The following is a 21,417-nucleotide window of genomic DNA, read 5'->3' as shown; positions in this document are numbered from 1 at the left end:
GCATTAACCAACAATATATGTTAAGTAAGGTATCTCTAAACAGAAACCCACATAACACCGGCTATACATTGCTCAATTGACAAAAATGTTGGATCCAGAGGGTAACAGAAACCAAACCATTTCCACAAGGTGCAATAACCGTTCAAGCTTTGTAAACCCTCCCTCCTTCCTCTTTCCCGAGGTAAATTTCCTCTGGTACAACCGAATTCAGCCCCCGCCCTGAGCCAGAAGGGGGCGCCCTCCGGCCAATGCGCAGAGTAGCCGGCAGGTGGCGCCCAGCGCTGGGCTTTCCGCCCCCCTGTGTGGTCTAGGCCAGGTGGACTGGAAGGGGCGGAGGTAACCAGAAGCGGCCAGTGGTGGCTGCGGGAGGCGCTTCATCTCCTGCACGCAGAGCTCGCGACCCGCGTGCAGAGAGAGGGCGCCGGCGGCTGGGCCACCTGCGTGGGGCATTTGGGCAGCGCTGTCCCAATCTCTGCGAGTACGCCCCCGCCACGCTCAGCCCGAAGTCGGCCACCATGGAGGCGCAGGCACAAGGTGAGTGGTCGCCGATCGCCCCGAGGGTCCGCTCCCCCGCGCGCATAAGGGCGCTTTTCCTGCATCACGTAACTTCTCGGACAGAGCGGACCCTTGCCATCGTTACAGGTCCGCAACTGGGCTCCTACGCGCGCCCGCGGGATAATTCCTGCTCCCCAAACTCAGGGCTTGCTGTGGGGCTGGGGGCAGTGAACGCTACGTTATGGGGAGAGGTGCCTCGGTGAGAAACACGCCCACGGAATCCTCCTCTCGCCCCTTTCCCCAGATAGTCGTCCCCCGCTTCCTGAACGTAGGAATGCCCAGAGGACCTGTTGTGCAGGGTCGGGAATCCGCGTTTCGTTCCCTTTCCCGCGGAGGGTGGGCAGGGAGCGCGACTTCTCGCCCGGAGCGGTGGGCTCGCGTCCCGCAGCTCCCAAGTTCGGGGCTGAGCGCGGGGCGCGGAGGTGCTGGCTCCGCGGAGACCGGTTCCCCGGGTACGCGAGAGGTTGGCCGCGCGGGGACCCGCCTTCCCCGGCGAGAGAGCGGCGCCCGCCCGCGGATGTGCAGCGGCGCGACGTGTGTCCCGGCTTCCCGCGGTCCGGGAGAATCCTCTGGCTCCCCAGGCGCGCGGTCTGGTCGTCCAGATCCCCGTTCTGATCTGAGGATGCCAGCTGGGAGAGCCCGCGGCGGCTTCACCAAGGGCTTCCTTATTTCTGGGCTCACACTCGGATCAGGGTTGGGGAAGCCCGATGGACGCATGTAAAAACGGGAATAAAAGGACAGTGGACAGAAGCAGAGATGGGAGGATGTGGAGCTCGGGACTGGGAGGAAGAAGGCTGATCTGGGGTCTACCCTAGGAGCAGCGCCAGGAAGGGATGGGTTGTGTTCAGCTTTCTTCAGCCTTTAAAACAACCATGGCACCTTTCCCCGACAGTGTAGGGATGCCAGTGAAAGCGTTCAAGATCAAAAAGAGAGGAGGAGGTCCATGAGCCTATGCACTCGCTCTCTAGGGTCAGAAGCGACCTGAACGAGAGCGGTTTGGCGGGTCCTGAGGCCTGGAGCCATCCAACAGGTTGGCTGCCAGGATGACAGTTGTCTGAACTGCGCGAACCGGCCGTGTTTGTTCCGTCAGCCAAGATCCTGCCAATAAAGCTGTCCATTATCTAAATAACAAAGGAGAATTCAACCCTCCTGAGGTTGGTCAATTTCAAAAGCAGAGGTCGGCTAGGAGGACATCCCTCCTGAATTGAAGCAGGTGGGAACAACTCTGGAGCTTTCCAGTTTGACTTGCAAATTAGAATTCTTTGGAGAGTTTTAAATACTGGCTCTGGCTAATCCCAGACCAATCAAACTGGCATCTCTGGGGTCTGGGCATGGGTATATCTGAAAGCTTTCCAGGTCATTCTGTTCCTCAGTGAGTTGAAGAAAAACTAATTCTGAAGACATCGGAAACTGCAGATTGGAACCATGGTGTCATAGGTTTGCTTTACTTGAGGGATTTACTTAGCAAACATTCTAGTGCTTTTCTTTGCTAAACACTGTGCTAGGAAAAGCAAATACAGATTTGATTTCTGCTTTTTGATCTTTACAGTAGAGGAAGATACAGGCATTAATGCGAGAGTTATTTGATAAATATGAAATTGCAGCTGTATTTATGATATAGCCATATAGTGCAGGGAGAGCCTAAAAAACTTGAGGCGTAAGAAGACTTGAGGTGATAATCCAAACAGTGACATTTGTTCACTGTGCCCTTGTTTCTGTTCTTTGTGCTTTACGTATGTTGACTCATTGGTCCTTCACAACAGTCATAAGGTAGGCAGTGTTCTCACTCCCATTCCACAGAACAGGAAGTAAACACACTCCTTGTAGATTAAGCAGGTAATGAGTACCCACCCGGGTTGATGCTTCAGAGCCTCCTGGCTGCTCAAAGCCTACCACTTGTAGAGGGAGGATAAGCCTCAATCCCCACCTACCCTCCCCACCATTCTTCCCCTTCCCCTCCCCCTCATGCAGGGATGGAACTTGGGGGGGGGGGGGGGGCGAGAGAGGACAAATAAAAGGCAAATGAAATATTCCTATGGAGACTTGGATTAGGATGATGGTCAGCCAGGAGAAGAAAAGTGAACAGATTTAAAAAAACAGGAAGAAAATCAAAATAACTTTGATTAGCTATGAAGGAGAGTGGTGTCGAGGCTGACCCTGACTTTATACTTTTACAACCTGGTGAATGATATTTGCCTCTTAAATCCTTATTTTCCCAGTACTTCAATTTTTTTCATTTTAAAACGTTTTTTGTCAAGTTTTTGTAAGTTCATTTTTTTAAAAAGAATGATTTATTGGTTTTAGAGAGAAAGGAAGGAAGAGAGAGAGAGAGAGAAACATTGATTTGTTGTTCACTTGTTCATGCATTCATTGGTTGATTCTAATATGCACCCTGACTAGGGGTGTAGCCAGTGGGCCGGAGTGTATTGGGACCACGCTCTAATCCACTGAGCTACCCCAACCAGGGCCTGTCATTTAAGTTCTTTAAGAATAAAGCTGCTCACAAAATGTTCAGTTTATATTAAAGAGAGAATCTTCTTTCCACCTGGCAATTTTTTCTGCTGAAATGAAATTGACTCTTAGATTCTAAGAGAGTCCTTAGTGCAAGTTTGTTTCATCAGCACCATTTACTTTAGAATTACCTGGAGTGGGGTGGGCTTATCTTTCTGCCTCCAGATGAGTGAGATTAAGTAGGCAGCTGCTGATGGCATGTTTCCTGTACTTTCCAGGAGACCAGCTGGGTGCTGTGGACATTGTTTGCACATATAATTCAATTAATGTGGGATCAATCCTAGAAACTTTTCCATAAGTGACACTCTGCAAATATGTCCTTTGACTTCGTAAAGGGAAAGATTACTTTCAGCAAACCAAGGACACAATCTGAGAAATTTGTAGAACAAAAACTTCAGAAGTAGGATTATGAGCAAAGCGATTCAATGAGGGGGGTGTGGGGGACAGTGTAGAATGGGAGCCCACACAATGCCACCATTCCCAGTTGCTTGCCTGGTACTAGAGAAGTTTGTTTTAATATAATGGTATATTAGAGGGGAAATTTGGTTAGGAAAGTAGCATTTTCCTGAAACATATTGTAGTCCTTTAAAATACAAAGTTCCTGATCTTTTAAAACTATCTTACAGTATTTCATTTTTCTAGGAAATAACTTGGCTCTTATCTTTCCCAATGTCTTTAATGTTGAAAGAAAAAATTTTTTTTTCCACTTAACCCTTGTATATATTCAGATTAAAAGCTGTCTTAGATTTCTATGACCGCTATAACAAATTACTACACATTTGGTGGTTTAACACAGCAGAGATTTCTTCTCTTTCAGTTCTGGGGCTCAAAGTCCAAAATCTCTATCAGATTAGGGTATCAGCAGGGCTTCCCTTCCTCTGGATGCTGTAAGAGACGATTTATTTCTTGTCTCTTGCAATTTCTGATGGCTGTCAGCCGCATTCATTGGCTGCGCTACTCCATATCTGCCTCCGTGGTTGCATCGCCTTCTCTGCTGTTTCAGATTTCCCTGTGCCTCCAGTTTCTGAGAACACTTATGATTTCATGTAGAGCCCACCTGGATAATCCAAGATCATCTCCCCATTTTAAGATCCTCAACTTAATTACATGTACAAAGGCCCTTTCCCTATATAAGGTGGCATTTACAGGTCCCAGAGTTTAGGATCTGATAACCTTGGGCGCTGTTATCCAGCCTACTACAGTAACTATATTTTATACTCAGACATTCTAGACAGAGGGTTCTCAGAAGTCTGTGAATGACATAAAGTAATACACATCAGATTAATCCTGCCTGATTGCAAATTTCATTAAAGTGAAAATGTCGTGGGTACCCTACATTATACTTGGCTCAAAGAACATTTATTTACCCTCATCTTGTTCCAGGAAGAATTTAGGGCAGTTCATAGAGATATATGAAACACAGCAAGATCATGTAAAATAGAAACAGAAGAAATAAAGTAAACAAGGATAAGAACAGAAAATGAAGAAAGGAATAAAGCTCTAGAAAAATAAATAAAATGACATCCTTTTTATTAATATTTCATGGAAAACAAATTCTTGCTTTGCAAACAATGTCATTTTGTTTCAAAACAATAAAATAATCCCCCCTTCCCTGCCAAATAGCAACAGGCCAGATCTCTTATATTGTAGGGATCGTATTACCCAAAGAAAAAAATTCTTTTGCAAATTTAAGTCAACATAATGATAAACCTCAAACAATGAGAGCTAGGTGTTATACATTTTGATTTATAATTTTTTAAAGTAGGAAATTTTTTTCTGTCTTCAGATCTACCTCCTATTGCTTTATTTGGCCTCTAAATAGATGTTTTAAAGTAGGTAGTGATGTATATGTAAGATGAACTCAGTCATTTAGAACACATCATCTACTATTGTTGCAATTAAAATTCTTATAAAATCAAACCATACCAATGATAGATATTATAGTATATGGGAGTGCCTATTTTGAATTGCCTCCCTAATATACACCTTGTTTTCTTGATATTCTTGGTGCAGAATCTGAGAACTTGCTTTATGAAACTTATAAGCAAGTGGGTCCATTTTTATGGCCTATGATAAGATTTGCTACTCAGTGAGCTATAATTGATAATAAGTACTTAAGCAAGTATTGATTTGTCAGTTTGTCAAATATTGCAACAAGTATTTACTGATTACTATAGTAATAGCAAACATTCAACAAGCACTTACTGTTGAGAGACAACAGAGGGTAGTGGTTAAGATTCCAGAATCAAGGCATACTGCCTGGATTTTAATCCTGTCAGTGTCACCATTAATATGACCCTGAACAAATTCATTTCTCTGGGCCTTGGTTTTTCCGTATGTAAAGTGAGGGTAGTAACAGCACCTAGATCAGGGGTCCCCAAACTTTTTACACAGGGGGCCAGTTCACTGTCCCTCAGACCGTTGGAGGGCCGGACTATAAAAAAAAAAACTATGAACAAATCCCTATGCACACTGCATGTATCTTATTTTAAAGTAAAAAAAACAAAACAAAAACAGGAACAAATACAATATTTAAAATAAAGAACAAGTAAAAATTTAAATCAATAAACTGACCAGTATTTCAATGGGAACTATGAGCCTGCTTTTGGCTAATGAGATGGTCAATGTGCTCCTCTCACTGACCACCAATGAAAGAGGTGCCCCTTCCGGAAGTGCGGGGGGCCGGATAAATGGCCTCAGGGGGCCGCATGCGGCCCGCAGACAGTAGTTTGGGGACCCCTGACCTAGATCATAGGGTTGTAATGAAGATTTAATAAGTGGTACAAGCAATTTTCTTTAAACAGTGCCCAGCATGTAGTAAGTACTATATAAATGTTTGCTGTTGCTTTTAGTAGCATATGTCAAGAACTTTAAATGCATTACCTTATTGAATCCTTTTATTAACATCATGGGATAAATACTTTTAACTCATTTATAGACAGGGAAATGGAAAGTCAGAAAAATTAAGTGAGGAATTTGAATTAAAAATTCAGATCGGTCTGAATCCAGAGTATAACCTCCAGCACTATTCTCCACTGCCCCTCAGCATGCACAGCACAACATATGCCAACGGAAACAGATGAATTTGACATGATCATCTTCTCAGGGAGGGTAGCAAAGAGAAGTCATACCTGTGGGTAATGAATGGCACATAGAACTGGCCATTCATACCTGTGGGTAATGAATGGCACATGACTTATTTCCATCCAGTGGAATCTTTAGATTTCTGAAGTGCTGATTAAAACTAATTCACATTGAAAGTGATAATAATTTAATGTTTAGCATTTCTTTTAAATGGCAGATACTATGCTGTGCACTTAAGAAATCACATTACTTAGTAAATACAACAAAGTCAGGAGGAAGGTAATGTTATTCTCATCTAACAGATGAGGATACTGAACGATAGAGTAGTTACACAACTTTCTCCAACTCCAACAGCTGAGACGCGTTGGACCCCAGGTTTGAAGTCAGCAAACAGATCTTACTCCTGGTTTCTTGTGACTGGGATATAGAGGAACCCCGCCGAAGGGGGCAGAGCGCAAGAAAGGTGTGTGCTCTGGGTGGCGGAACTTTGAAGATCCTGGTGTCAGTTGCTTAGCAGCGTGCTTCAGATTTCTGAGTATTCTGAAAAACTTCTTATGACAAATGTAGATTTCTGCTCTTGCTATTTTAGATGTTTTTTTTTAAAAGACACAAACGCTTTTAGTATGATGCATATACGTACATATGTACACTACATATGTAAGTGACCCCCATTATTGTCTATTCCATTTACTCTGCTTTATTTTCCTCCACAGAACTATGTCATTTTACATTATGTATAATTATTGTTACTTTTTTTCTTTTTCTCCTAATGAGCATTTGAGCTCCTTGAGCTCAGGGACTTTGACCATTTTCTTTATTGCCATATTGCCAGTGTGTAGAAATGACTCGTTCATGGGGAGCAATCTGTAGATACTTGTGGGGAAAACAATGAATGGAAGAATGAATGGTATTGAGTAGATAATACCATATGTGATCATGGAGTAGGGATATGTCGACATAAAGACAGAACTAAGTTGCTCTTAAGAAAATGAGAGTGAAGAGGATAAGGGAAGTGGAGAGGAAAGCCACAAAGACGGAGTCCTGGAGAGACAAAAAGTAGAGCAGGAAAGCGAGTGCTTAGCGGCTGAGGAGAGAAACTGAGACAAGAGATGCTCTAATAATGTTTTCCCTAAAAACACTACAGATCTTGGTTTCCCCTCTAACATCTTTTATAAACTCTGCAATGCATATTCAAAATTTTTGTGCAAATGTTGTTAATGCAGGACAACTCAAAGGAAAAGTGGTGATGGTATAGTTGACGTATATTTTACAAACAAAGAAATGGGTATTCAATTACTTCGATCTCCATTCAGCAAATATTGAGCAAATACTTATACTATCAATGTGAGATGGGCGAAGAATCGTGTGCTGTGGGTGCCGTGGTTTCCTTGCTGCCCTGGGGCAGAGGTTCCTGCAGGGTGCAGGCGGGCAGAGCAGGAGAGCTGCCGTCCACTGCCGTGACGAAGGGTTTCTCGGGCAGCTGGCGAGCAGGCAGTTGAAAACCTTGGGTGGGTACCACCTGTTTAAATTATTATTATTATTATTATTATTATTATTTGTATTTTTCTGAAGCTAGAAACGGGGAGAGACAGTCAGACAGACTCCCACATGCACCCGACCGGGATCCACCCGGCACGCCCACCAGGGGGCGACGCTCTGCCCACCAGGGGGCGATGCTCTGCCCATCCGGGGCGTTGCTCTGTTGCGACCAGAGCCACTCTAGCGCCTGGGGCAGAGGCCAAGGAGCCATCCCCAGCGCCCAGGCCATCTTTGCTCCAATGGAGCCTTGGCTGCGGGAAGGGAAGAGAGAGACAGAGAGGAAGGAAAGGGGGAGGGGTGGAGAAGCAGATGGGCGCTTCTCCTGTGTGCCCTGGCCGGGAATCGAACCCGGGACTTCTGCACGCCAGGCCGACACTCTACCACTGAGCCAACCGGCCAGGGCTGTTTAAATTATTTTAACTGGACAGATGAAAGTCTCATTTATAGAAATAGAAGCTACAATCATTTGATGGAATTTTCTTCTGTAATACACATGTGGCCTGCTCTAATTAACTAGTGTATTGACCTTTATCAGAAAATACATCCATATTTGGGTGTTGCTTAAAAAATGTTACCCTGTATGCTGCAAATGGTTATTGAACTAAACCTGAGAAAAACCCAAGTATTTCCTTCCCTGTGCTGCCTCCCCCAAGTTCTCACTGATCGCCTACTAAGGTTTGAAATATTGATGAAGATGAATGCATTCATCCCCACATTTCACTGACGTTTCAGTGGAGAGTATTTTTAGCTTTATTGACAATTTAGGGCAGAGGAAGTCTTTTGCAGAAATATCAGATTATGTGGGTATTTGTTCAGTTTCAGTGGAACTGAAGGTAGATTCTGTAACGTATCTGAGTCATCATTTAGCCTTATACCAATGACGTAGGATAAGCTTATTAAGTAAACTTTCAAGAGATCACTGTGTAATTTAAAAGGTACCTTCTTCCTGTAAAGTCTAATCTTAGTCTGCATAGGTATGATATTTTTGATAACTAATTGCTTGTTTAGGTCCTAAGTAAATACTGTCATTGGGCTAGGAAATGATCTCCGACATCCTAGCAGATAGGGTGAAGGCTATTACTAATACATTAGTTTTTTGAGCTGTGTCATATCATCATGAACACGTTGGTGAAGTGTTCTGTTGTTCACTTCACTTGATGTCTGGCCCACCATTGGACATTGTCTCCAACTCCGCGTTTTCCAAACCCACTTTCTACTTCCCCACGTTTGCTCAGGTGCTTTCGTTCACCTCAAATGCTGTCACCCCTTCTTTCAACTTGTCAGATCGCACTGATGAGTTCCCGGTGTTCCCACTGGTGGTAACCCTCCTCTTCTCTCGGCTCCCACAGCATTTCCAATCTGTTTTATGTTCTGAAGAAGTAGCATCATAATTTAGAGTTGAGAGGGACTTAATGAGTGCTCGCACACAATCTCCGCATTTTGAACATGAAAGCACTCGGATTTGCCCAGGCTAGTTTCTTATCTGTGGGGGCTCTAGGATGTGAGCTTGGTTTTCAGCCTTGCAGCCTTTCGTCTCTACGACACAAGGGGGTGATTCGGACGTCTGTCCTGTCGCAAAGACTATTTGGAGGTTTTATTTGCAATTTAAAAATTAACATTTTATTCATTGAAGTCAGATTCAGAAAACCTGCACTTTTAAGTTCAGCTTGCAAATCTTATTCTATTTATAAAATTAACAAACATTAATAATTACTTTCAAAGGAACTTGGAACAGTATGATATTTAAATAGGAGGATATGTAGCTGATATACTCAATTTTATATTTAAGTACTTCAATTTTCTAATTGATTAATTTCTCCAAATATTTAAACCTAAAAATTCAATGTATTAATATAGTAAATGTAAAATTCTCTGAAGTGCTGTAATATTACTTGCAAATTTAGTGAGATCTTTTCCTTAAAAATGGCATTTAAATCACTTACCAAATTAAACATTTAAAATTATAATTATAAGCCTGATAGTCTCTCAATAGACCAAATTCTTTCAAATATAACATAAAATACCAAATATTCAGATGCCTTCCCACAGATATGCCAGTTCTATAACTTTTGCTTTATTAATTTCTTCATTCAATTCTTTATTCAATAAATATCTAAAATATCTACGTGCCAGACACGGTTCTAAGTTCCAGAAAAACACAAGCAACCAAAATGAAAATTTCTGCCCTCAGGGAAGTGTGTATTTTAGGAAAACAGGCAAATAGTAAATAACATAACTTTAATAAAAGACAGAGAATACTAGATGTTGGTAAATGCTAAGGAGAACAATAAACTAATAAAGGAGAACAATAAGCTGTGAAAGGCGGGTGGGTGGAAGGGTTGTGGATGATTGCCCATCTCTCGGGCACTGGGACGGTCCAGAGACTGGGTCAGTTAACTAAGCTCAGCTTCCAGCACAGGTGGCTTTCTGAGCATGCCTGAGGCTACACAAGTACCAGAGCTTTGGATGGGGATGAGATTTCTCTTGGTGACTCAGGTGAATACTTGGAACTTACAATTGCTATGTCTATCATTCCATGACTTATAAAGGAAAACCTGCAACCGCCCCCCCCCCCCACGTCACTTAATTGGAGTTTGTATTTCTTTTGCTCTGACAAAATGAGAACAGACTTTCCACCCAAGTGTAAAAACCTTTGAGGGAAGCCTGAGTTTCTACGTATTCTTCAGGCTGCTGCATTTGCACAGACGGAGCTGACTGAAATGCAGGCATCCCTCTCGCTTTCGTCCTGCAGTTTGGTCATGACTTCCCCAGTCACTGTCCTGATCAATGTTAGCTCTCCAGGAGACAGTGAAATTCAAGAGGAAAAACATTGTGCCTTAGCTCGGTTTTGTTTCTCACTTATCAGTGAGTAGTACAGAGCTCAGAGGATTACCCAGATAGACCCGCAGTCCGTGCCGGCTAAGGTGGGCCAGTGCAGCCCAAAGACATGGGGTCATCCCACCCGGGCTCCTGGTGGCCAGCAGCTGCTCAGAGACCGATCTCTCCAGTGTGAACAAGAGTTGTAAAAGTCCTCATGTGTCTCGGAGCACTGTGTCAACTAAGAACCACTAGACGAATACTAGCTTTCCTTAGTACGAGTAGTTGAATGCTTACTTGAAAAATGTCTTAAAGCGTTTCACAAGCAGATTATTCTTTTCCTTTTCTCTGTAGGGTTCACGGTAATATGAGCTGCACTGCTGTTTTGCTTCTACAATGCTGATAATTTTATTGTACCCAGTATATGCTTAACACACAAGTTCCGTTTCCCAGGAGAGCTTCAGGGCAGCAGGACGAGCTTCCGTTTCTCTCCTTTCACTCTGTGGTACTAACTCATGTTCTTTCCCCGTTCCATCAGTGTACTTACTCTGAATACCAGTGACCTTTTCATGGGCCGAAATGCCGAGAAGGCAGCTCTCCTTTAACTGAGCCTCTTCTGCGCTCATGTTTGAGCATTCTGAGAAGAAAGCAGAGATGGTTTTAAGAGGGCCCTGTTGCTCTGAGGAGTCACATCATATGGCAGTCTGGCTAAGAGAGGGTATTTGAATGCCATCAACGAAAAAGTCATTCTCTCCCTCGGGTCAGAGCCCACCTGAACCTGCCACTGGACAGAACTCGGATACCACCCTGACACCAGGGGTTTGACCCTTTGCCCGGAGCTCTGTAGTTGCTGTTTCTCAGTTTGTGCTCTGTTGTGCGGGTAACTTATACTCGAGTCTTTGGGAATTGACACATCTCAGTTTCCCTCTGTCCTTTAAAATAACTGCTACATAAGCCCTACTTTTGTGTAATTATTAGTTCATCATAGTTGCTGTTGTAAGCCAATTCGGCTTTATGGAGAGAAGGCAGGAGGGAGGGAAGGAAGGGAAAGAAAGGCAGGCTTGTGCTATTGCATTTTCAAAGGTAAATTTATTGAAAAGTGAATATTTTCCCAGAATTACAAACCACCTGCTGTGGTTAATTGGGTACAGTTAGTGCCAAACATGGTTTATAATATTTTTTTAATTGAGCAAAATTTTACTTTGAAGGTCCAGTAATTACTGAGTTACTGACACATTAATTACAGTTTGCAAATTAAATATGGTACACACACTGTAAATATATAAGTACATATATGTATATGTTGGTGTGTGTATATATTCAGCTGTTTCTTGATCAAAGAACATAGAAAAGAGTGTTAATTACTACCTCATTCTGAAGAATTTAACTTACAGTTGAAAACATGAAGTGGGACTGTTTAACATCAGTATAAAACTCTGTTTGCTGGTCCTTCTAATGATACATTCAGGTATCAAGAATGTTTTCTATTTACTTTCTCAGTGTTCTTTTAAATAATCAGAATCACACCAGTTTCCTTCTCTGAGGCCCGCAGAATCACAGCCACGTGACGAACTATTACCATAGCCCTTCATATTTGGTGGAAGCTTTGCAATACATCCAGTTGCGGGTACTCACAGTGCTTTCCGGTGGTGTGAAGGAGGCTGGTGTTCCCCTTGTGCAGATCACAAAGCTAGAACCAGAAAAAGGGGAACATGATGCTTTCAAGTAGTCTTAGCCATTGGGTTCAAGACTACAGTTTGCTTTTTTTTCTTTTTGAGAGCTAGAAAAGTGAAGACTCAGGTAGCAGTGAACCAAGTGGTGAATATGGTGTCCTAATTAATTAATTTATTTATATTTTGTAGTAGTTGATTTGTATCGATTCATTAGCAAACCTGATAATATGTGATTCATGTGATTAGCACACATAACAATGCCAAAAACAAAATTCAAGAGGAGTAAGAGGACAAAATAGATTTATAGTAAGATACCTCTTCAGGAAGACTTAGGGTTAAACAAGAGAATTAAATAGCAGATCTATCTGGGAGACTCGAGAAGCATTTCGGCCATGGTACAGCAAAGAACTAACGTAGTTGGGAATTTAGCAATAGTGTCGAGGCAAACCATTTTATGTACATGCTGTCTGTTTTCTAGAGGAAACCAAACTAAGGCTTAATCAGCATCATGGGATTTAAATATCAGATGGTGACTAGCTAAAGAATTTGGGTGTTTCATACTAGCACTGTGGACAGACCTAGTTAGAAGCATATGTTATTTTTGATAATGTTTATTTACGGACAAACATTTGGTGAACTACTCTGTATTCTAGGCAGCGTAAAGATTCTGGGGATCCGGTGATGAACTGGAACAGATGCTAACATGTGTCAGCACAGATAACTACGCACATCCAGGCCTTCCCAGTGCGTCTCGGATGGTGTGCGCCATAGGTTTCCGGGCAGTTTCTCTCTTCTCTCAGGTTATCAAAGGCAGGGTTTTCCAGGAGAACTGCAGTGAGTCAGTATTGGAGAGTACACTGAGCTCAGGGTCTTAGGAGTCTCTGGGACTTTAGGGAAATTTTGGGGTGGTTGAGTTTCATTTGGAAAGTTGGCTTTGGACCACTCCCGTCCTGGTGGCTCCTGTCTAAATCACCCCTTTCGGATAACCCTTATTAGAAAGGCATGGCCGTGCTCCTTTGCAGCTCTGCTCTGAAGAAACCAGTTAAGCACAATAACCAAGGGTCCCTGAGAAGGCAAGTAAGCTAAAAGCTGAGTCACTGCTAGGTGCCTTTATTAGGTCTATATTTGTCAAAAGTGTCTTAGTTGACTGAGCATTTTACAAACACTGTGAACAGCACTGTGACTTCTCTAAGGCTGATGTATGAACATCAAGAACACGTAGAGGGCCTGACCTGTGGTGGCACAGTGGATAAAGCATCGACCTGGAAATGCTGAGGTCGCTGGTTCGAAACCCTGGGCTTGCCTGGTCAAGGCACATGTGGGAATTGATGCTTCCAGCTCCTCCCCCCTTCTCTCTCTCTCTCTCTCTCTCTCTCTGTCTCTCCCTCTCCTCTCTAAAATGAAAAAAAAAAAAAAAAAAAAAAAAGAACACGTAGAGGCACAAGGGGAGGTATGTAAACCCTGACCAGCTGCGCCAGGCTGTATCACTTTTGACCACGTGTAAGTAAAGCTACCTTTTTCAGGAGTCACGAGCTGAAGTTGTGAGCAAAGTGTCGTAGGAGTGGCATTTTTGGAGAGAATCGGGTTGAGAGAAGTGTCTTCCTCCGTAAGAGTCAGGAGACGATTGCTGAGGGGGTGGTTTTTGAGAACTGGTTGAAAGTAGAAAGGGAGGGCACCTGCGTCTGGATGTGTGGTGACAGTCCTCGGGTACAGCGTCCTGAGGTACTCTTGCTTTGGGAGTACCTGAGAGAAGAGAACATTAAATTACTTTGGCTGAGAGCAGCTGAGGGAGTCGGGATGTTAAGAGCACTGGCTTGGCTGTCAGACATCATCATCCCGACACTTTCCTTCCTCGGGATCCTGGACAACTGCCGAGTAAACACTGCCATACAGGGTCCCAGTGACTCTTCTCCAAAACACAGCTGTGCCGTAGGTGACAGTGTAAGCATTTCACAAATGAGTACGTGGAGGCTTAGATAATTTAAGTAATCTGTGCACCAAGTACTCAAAGATTACTCTCTGCACTTGTGTGTGTGTGTTTATATACCACGTATGAAACACACATACATAATGTGGGGATTAAGAATACAGGGAATGCTATTTTTTAATTGTTTCTTTTGTTTTGTTACTAGAGCAAGAGGCAGAATGTGAGAGAGAGGGAGGAGAGAGATGAGAAGCATCAACTTGTAATTGCTTCACTTTAGTTGTTCATTGATTGCTTCCTCATGTGTGCCTTGACCAGGGGTCTGCAGCTGAGCCAATGACTCCTTGCTCAAACCAATGACCCTGGGGTCAGGCTGACAAGTCCATACTCAAACCGGTGACCTCAGGGTTTCTGAACTGGGGACCTCTGTGTTCCCAGTTGATGCTCTATCCATTGTGCCACCGGTCGGGCAAAGAATGTTATTTTTGAGATTTTTATGCCAATCACTGTAAGGATAGCCAAAAAGACAAATTCCTCTTTGTTGAGGAGTTTCCAATAGAATCAGTCCCTATACAATAAGTAGGAGTGAAAAATAAAAAAAGAAGAAAGAGAGAAATGACGGGCATATTCAGAAAGCAGCACTGAAGGTGCATGTTGAGCACTGAAGCATCCAGAGGTGCAGGGCAGCCAGACTGGGGCAGAGCTGGGTGGCGGCACCGTGGGCGGGGAGGGGCTTGGAGCCAGGTTTTGTAATTAGAAATGATAAGATATAAATATTTGAAAGAAACATAGGTAGATGAAGAGTGCCTAGAAGGGTGTTGATTTGAAGCACATATTGACATCACTGATATTTCTCTATATGACCTCAATGGAATTTCTTAAGGGAAAGTACTTTTAAACAAAACAACGAACAAAGCATCACTGGTTTGTATGAGAATAAAATTGCAAAACATTTATGAAATCTGTGAGCAGTGACTATAGAACAATAGGTCTGGGATCAAGCTTTAACCATCCTCTTTCCTGCAAAGCCCATCTCTGGCAACGTGGTTGACACTCAGATGTTATTTTAATGGAAAAAATGATGATAGCAATTAGGAATGTGTAATATAAGAGCTACATAAAGATTCTTGATGTAGAAAAGACAGATTAAAAGGGAAACTTTTTTTTTTTTTGTATTTTTCTGAAGTTGGAAATGGGGAGGCAGTCAGACAGACTCCCGCATGCCCCGACCAGGATCCACCTGGCACGGGATGCTCTGCCCATCTGGGGTGTTGTGCTCTGTTGCAACCAGAGCTATTCTAGCGCCTGAGGCAGAGGCCACAGAGCCATCCTCAGCGCCCAGGCCAACTTTGCTCCAGGGGAGCCTCAGCTGCGGGAGGGGAAGAGAGAGACAGAGAGGAAGTAGAGGGAGAGGGTTGGAGAAGCAGATGGGCGCTTCTCCTATGTGCCCTGGCCGGGAATTGAACCCGGGACTCCTGCATGTCAGGCCAACGCTCTACCACTGAGCCAACCAGCCAGGGCCTAAAAAGGAAACTTTGTCTAAAACCAAAAGTACTAAATTATTATTATCTCAGTAAAACCTGTGAGTTCTATACAGAGAAAGGGAGAGTATGAGTCAGGGTCTAATTGCAGAATCCACCCACCTATTTTAAACAGGAAGGAATCTGTTACAGAGCCATGTTAAATGGCCACAGAGTCATTGTATCACTGAGGCAGTAGACTCTAGACTAAGCTTTCAGGAACAACTTGACAGCTACTCCCCAGAACTGGGGCCCCATGTTGCTGCTGCCACAGCTACCATTAAGAAGCATTTGGGATCAAGAAGCCACTGCCATTGGGACCTACCTTGGCACCAAGCTGCTGCTCCTGACATTGGCTGCAGGATTGTGCTACACCTGCATTTATTTGCAGCAGCTAAATGAATGGGTCACACCATGAAGTTGGGTGAGGGGACATAGGGACCTGCATCACAGAAGGCTGATACCTTCAAGACTTAACTTGGCTGCGGGAACCACAGAGGTAACAGAATTGCAGCCTCTAGCTCTCCCAAATCTCCTGCAAAGACTTTGGACTGAGCAAACCAAAGTCATGCGGGGGGCCTCTGGCTTCAAGGAGACCAGCTTCTGGGGGTTTGCACTAGGTGCAGGTCTAGCCACACAGACAGGGAATGTGGGCGCTCCTCTGGCAGGAGCAAAAGTGAAGGCTGTGTAGGAATAACAGATCTAGAAGGAAGAAATACTTGCTATTTTGTTTGTATAAGATAGGAAACATTTTATTTTTGTCTGAAGACTAGCATTAGGCATTTTGTTTCCAGAAGATTCTAATGCAGGTATTTATGAAGGGAAGGCAACAATTTACAGAATTGAAAAGAGTGGTGAAACTTTAAAATTAACAAGAGGAAAAAAAGGAACGAATCGAAACTCTACCAAGCCAGCAAAACAAGAAAGAGAAAAGGAAGAGGAAACAACAAAGTACACTACATGGTAAATACGAAATTAAAAAATCAAATATACCATTGTGACATTATAATATGAAAGGTGTATAATATTAAAGGTGTAAATGATAAAAGTCAAAGGAGAAACTGCTGGTATAAAAATAAAAACATTGATGAGCGTTGCTATAAGAAATACACTTATAATCAAATATTTTTTTAAATGTTGAAGGAAGAGAGAGATAGGCAAAAATATTCAAATCAAAGAGCAAGCAAAATAAAACATGAGGAACAGTAATTAAATTATCAAGAAAGCATAAAACAGTAGAAAGAAACCCAGTTTGTGAAGTCATAAAAGTCTTTGTCCAGTTGGCCTGTCAGCCAGAACTCCATACTCAAAACCTATCACAGCCTGACCAGGCGGTGGCACAGTGGGTAGAGCGTCGGACTGGGATGCAGAGGACCCAGGTTCGAGACCCCGAGGTCACCAGCTTGAGCGCGGGCTCATCTGGTTTGAGCAAAGCTCACCAGCTTGGACCCAAGGTCGCTGGCTCGAGCAAGGGGTTACTCGGTCTGCTGTAGCCCCATAGTCAAGGCACATACGAGAAAGCAATCAATGAACAACTAAGGTGTCGCTACAAAAAACTAATGATTGATGCTTCTCATCTCTCTCCATTCCTGTCTGTCTGTCCCTATCTATCCCTCTCTCTGTCTCTCTCTGTCTCTGTAAAAAAAACCACACACAGGCCCTGGCCGGTTGGCTCAGCGGTAGAGCGTCGGCCTAGCGTGCGGAGGACCCGGGTTCGATTCCCGGCCAGGGCACACAGGAGAAGCGCCCATTTGCTTCTCCACCCCTCCGCCGCGCTTTCCTCTCTGTCTCTCTCTTCCCCTCCCGCAGCCAAGGCTCCATTGGAGCAAAGATGGCCCGGGCACTGGGGATGGCTCTGTGGCCTCTGCCCCAGGCGCTAGAGTGGCTCTGGTTGCAACATGGCGACGCCCAGGATGGGCAGAGCATCGCCCCCTGGTGGGCAGAGCGTCGCCCCATGGTGGGCGTGCCGGGTGGATCCCGGTCGGGCGCATGCGGGAGTCTGTCTGACTGTCTCTCCCTGTTTCCAGCTTCAGGAAAAAAAAAACAAAAACAAAAAAAAAAACAAAACCACACACACAGAAAAAACCTATCACAATTGTAGGGAGAACTGTCTAATAATTCAGCTTTGTACTGGTTCATTCTAGTGAGTAAATAGTAGATAACTGGTAAGTACAGAGTGTTTTGAATGATCCAATTAAATAGAATTAATAGAATATATTATAAAACTTTGTATAGAACATCATGTTCTTTCCCTAACTTGCTTGATGCTGTGAAACACTTAGAAAAAATTAGTGAATTTCTTGGCCCAAAGAATACTTTAAACCATTCAAAAGTGTTTTTATAGGCCACATTCTTTAATTATTTTGCCACAATATTAGAAGTAAATATAAAAATATAACCCCTAAATAGGTAACAACTTGGATATTAAGAAACATTGTTGGGCCAAAGGTAAAATAAAAATGAAATTCTGAAATATCTAGAAAATTATGGAAGAGAGAACACTTCAAAATATGAGACACAGAGTAGCTACAAACAATAAAATAATATTAAAAAAAACTAGAAAAAAGTACACTAAAAGAAGAGAGACTTTTAAAAGAAATGGAAGCAGAAATTAATAAAATCAGAAATAGCAACAGCCAAAGTAGCAAGAAGAATAAATTCAAGAATTAATTTTTGGAAAGATCAAACCCTTTATGAACCTATTTCTAGAATAAAAAAAAAAGAGAAAAGTTAGAAATGAAAAATAAAGTTAACTAAAATGTTGAAGAAATTTTCAAAGCTGGAGAATACCATGTATAACTTTTTAGAAAATAAATTGTAAATGTAGAACAGGGACCTGTGTACTTTTTCTATAAAGGGCCATACAGTGAATATGTCAGTCTCTGTCACACTTTATTTTGTTTGTCACTGTGGCACGAAGAACCCAGAGACATGATAAAAACAAATGGGCGGACCTGGCTGGGTAGCTCAGTTGGTTAGAGCGTCCTCCTGAAACAACAGGTTGTGGGTTCAATCCCTGGTTGGGGCACACACGGGAAGCAACCAGTGAATGCACAACCGAATGGGACGAATGCTTCCCTTACCCCACCCCTCTCTCTCCTTTCCTCTCTCTGTCTCTCTAAAATTCAATCAATATAAAAAGAAATAATAAAATAAATTAAAGCCCTCGCCAGATGCTCGGTTGGAGCGTCATCTCGGAGCATGGAGGTTGCTGGTTCAATTTCCTGGTCAGGGCACATACAGGAGCAGGTCTCTCTCCTCTCTCTCTCTCTCTCTCTCTCTCCATTTGGCCTGTAGGTTGGTTTTCTAACCCCTGAAACCAGAGAAAGTATAGCAAAATATAAACTGTCAGAATTACCCAAGGAGAATGATGAGTTCAGTAGATGAGTTAATAACTGGATATAATGTAATTTCATTTAAAGTCACAAAAAGATATTTTGAAATGTGACAAAACACGTTTAGAGCACCTAAGAGGAATAAGTATGAGACTAGACAAGGCATTATGATAAAGACAACGGGGTGGGGCAGGCGTTGCCTTACGGACTATTAATATATACTGTACATTAACTTCATCAAAACAGCTTGGCCTTGGCACCATAGATAAGTACCATAAAATGGAGTCCAGAATAGATCTTAGAATATTCTGAAATTTAACATAGGTAATTCAATGAGAAACATGTTTAGTAACAAATGTTAATATCGGAAAAAGTAAAGTTTGATTATTATTTTGTGCCTTATAAAATTAATTTTCTATAAATTAAAACCTTTACAATAATAAATGCAAATATTAAAAGAAAAATGAGATGGCAATGTGCAATGTAATAACTGGGGGACTGTTTCAGCTAAGAGGCCAGAAGGTGCCAAAGAAACACAACAAACATTTTATTCTAGATAAAATTTTCAAATATTTGCATGGCAAAATATAGAATTGATTTCTATTGTCAAACAATAGATGGGAGAAAATTTTATCACAGATAGCAGCTAATGGCTTAAAGCAATAAAATATGAAAAAATCTAATAATTTGGTATATCAAGAAAAATAGGCAAATATTTTGAATAGACAATTTGTAGAAGACAAATTCAGTTGTCCAACAGCATATGAAAAGATGCTTAAATTAATTATTTTGGAAAAAAACAAATTTAAGCAACAATAATATATTGTGTTCTATACCTTGGACAGACAAAAAGTTAAAAGTATGATAACTTCAAGTGCTAGGAAGGAAGAAGAGAGCGGAAATTTCCACATGTTGCTGGTAGAAGTGTGAATTATTCCAGTCCTTCTGGAAAACAACTGAGCGACATTGGTTAAACTTGAAATTTTTTGGAACCAAAACTACCCTGAGTAATGATACGTGCACAAAGACATTCATTGCAACATTAATTATAGTAGGTACCAGTCCTCTCAGAAGAAAAAGTGAAATAAAATAAATGTCCATCAAAATGGCAATGTTTGAATACTTGCCCTGTTTACTTACCATGAAATATTTAGCAGTTATTTAAAAATAAAATGACTTAAAACTGCTGTACCATTTGGCACATATATTTAGTATGAATTCTGAAGTAAGAGTAGCAAGATACAGAGGAGTATTTAAATACGATGGCATTTTTGTCAAACAGTGGCGAAAAGGGCATGTGTTTATATAATTATATGTGTACGAGCACACACACACATTGCCAAAATATAAGCAAAGTCTTATGTTATCTTATATGTGTACGAGCACACACACACATTGCCAAAATATAAGCAAAGTCTTATGTTATCTTAAATCCAGAAACTGTCGAATGCATTTTCATTTTTATGGTATTGAAGAACAAAGGGTTGTAGCTGGGGGATAGAGGGAGAAGTAAGGGAAACATTTCACATTTAAGAATAAATATCGATTGGCCCTGGCCAGTTGGCTCAGTGGTAGAGCATTGGCCTGGCGTGCGGAAGTCCTGGGTTTGATTCCCAGCCAGGGCACACAGGAGAGGCGCCCATCTGCTTCTCTACCCACCCTCCTTCCTCTCTGTCTCGCTCTTCCCCTCCCGCAGCCGAGGCTCCATTGGAGCAAAGATGGCCCAGGCGCTGGGGATGGCTCCTTGGCCTCTGCCCCAGGCGCTAGAGTGGCTCTGGTCGTGGCAGAGCGACGCCCCGGAGGGGCAGAGCATCGCCCCCTGGTGGGCGTGCCAGGTGGATCCCGGTCGGGCGCATGCGGGAGTCTGTCTGACTGCCTCCCCGTTTCCAGCTTCAGAAAAATACAAAAATAAAAAAATAAATAAATAAATGAAATAAATAAAAAAAAAGAATAAATATTGAAGCTTTTGTTTTGTAGGTTTTTATTGAGGTGTCCAGGTTTAGGCATCAGCTATTGAATAAATATCCCACAATTATCCAAACATATTGCACATTTCATCAAGGCCTTCACAGCTCTTTAAGTTTCAAAACAAGTTGCCAGAGTTGAGAAAACCAGTGACCCCAGTAGAAAGTTTACCCCCCCCCACCCCCGTTAAAATAGTTGCGTCATCAACTTGTTATCCAAGTGGAAAGGCACATTTGTATTCCTCTGTGGATCTGTCTCCATGTGCTGCTGATTCTTTCTCCTACAGCTGTGTTCCGAGGATAGCTAAAAGGGGCTTCGTCCCGTTTATATATATAAAATAATGATGATATCTGAAACAAAAATTCATGGAGCCTTGCTTGCCCTTACTATGTGCATTTCTAATCATTTCTACTGTATTCTCTAGTCTACTTTTACTTCATTTAAAAAGTGCTGGTCATTGCCCATTAAGTTGACTTAATGACCCATTAAATGGG

General features: G+C 42.5%; 1 protein-coding gene across 7 annotated transcripts in view; it reads left to right on the top strand.

The window, feature by feature from the left end:
* Positions 1-337: 337 nt before the first annotated feature.
* Positions 338-21,417, top strand: part of TPD52L1 (TPD52 like 1) — an 88,635-nt gene continuing 67,555 nt past the window's right edge. For 3 of the 7 annotated variants that reach the window (XM_066373312.1, XM_066373310.1, XM_066373314.1), the window contains exon 1: positions 339-534. In XM_066373312.1, coding sequence (XP_066229409.1) covers positions 516-534 — 19 coding nt within the window. In that variant the 5' untranslated portion in view covers positions 339-515. Of the gene's footprint in view, positions 535-21,417 lie in introns of all 7 variants that reach the window. The other 4 variants (XM_066373313.1, XM_066373316.1, XM_066373315.1 and 1 more) reach the window with 3 other exon arrangements.

This window comes from Saccopteryx leptura, chromosome 3, assembly GCF_036850995.1.
Source record: "Saccopteryx leptura isolate mSacLep1 chromosome 3, mSacLep1_pri_phased_curated, whole genome shotgun sequence".
NCBI classification, from domain to species: domain Eukaryota; kingdom Metazoa; phylum Chordata; class Mammalia; order Chiroptera; family Emballonuridae; genus Saccopteryx; species Saccopteryx leptura.
Note: the sequence above shows the minus strand (reverse complement) of the source record. Positions and strands in the feature narration are given on the sequence as shown.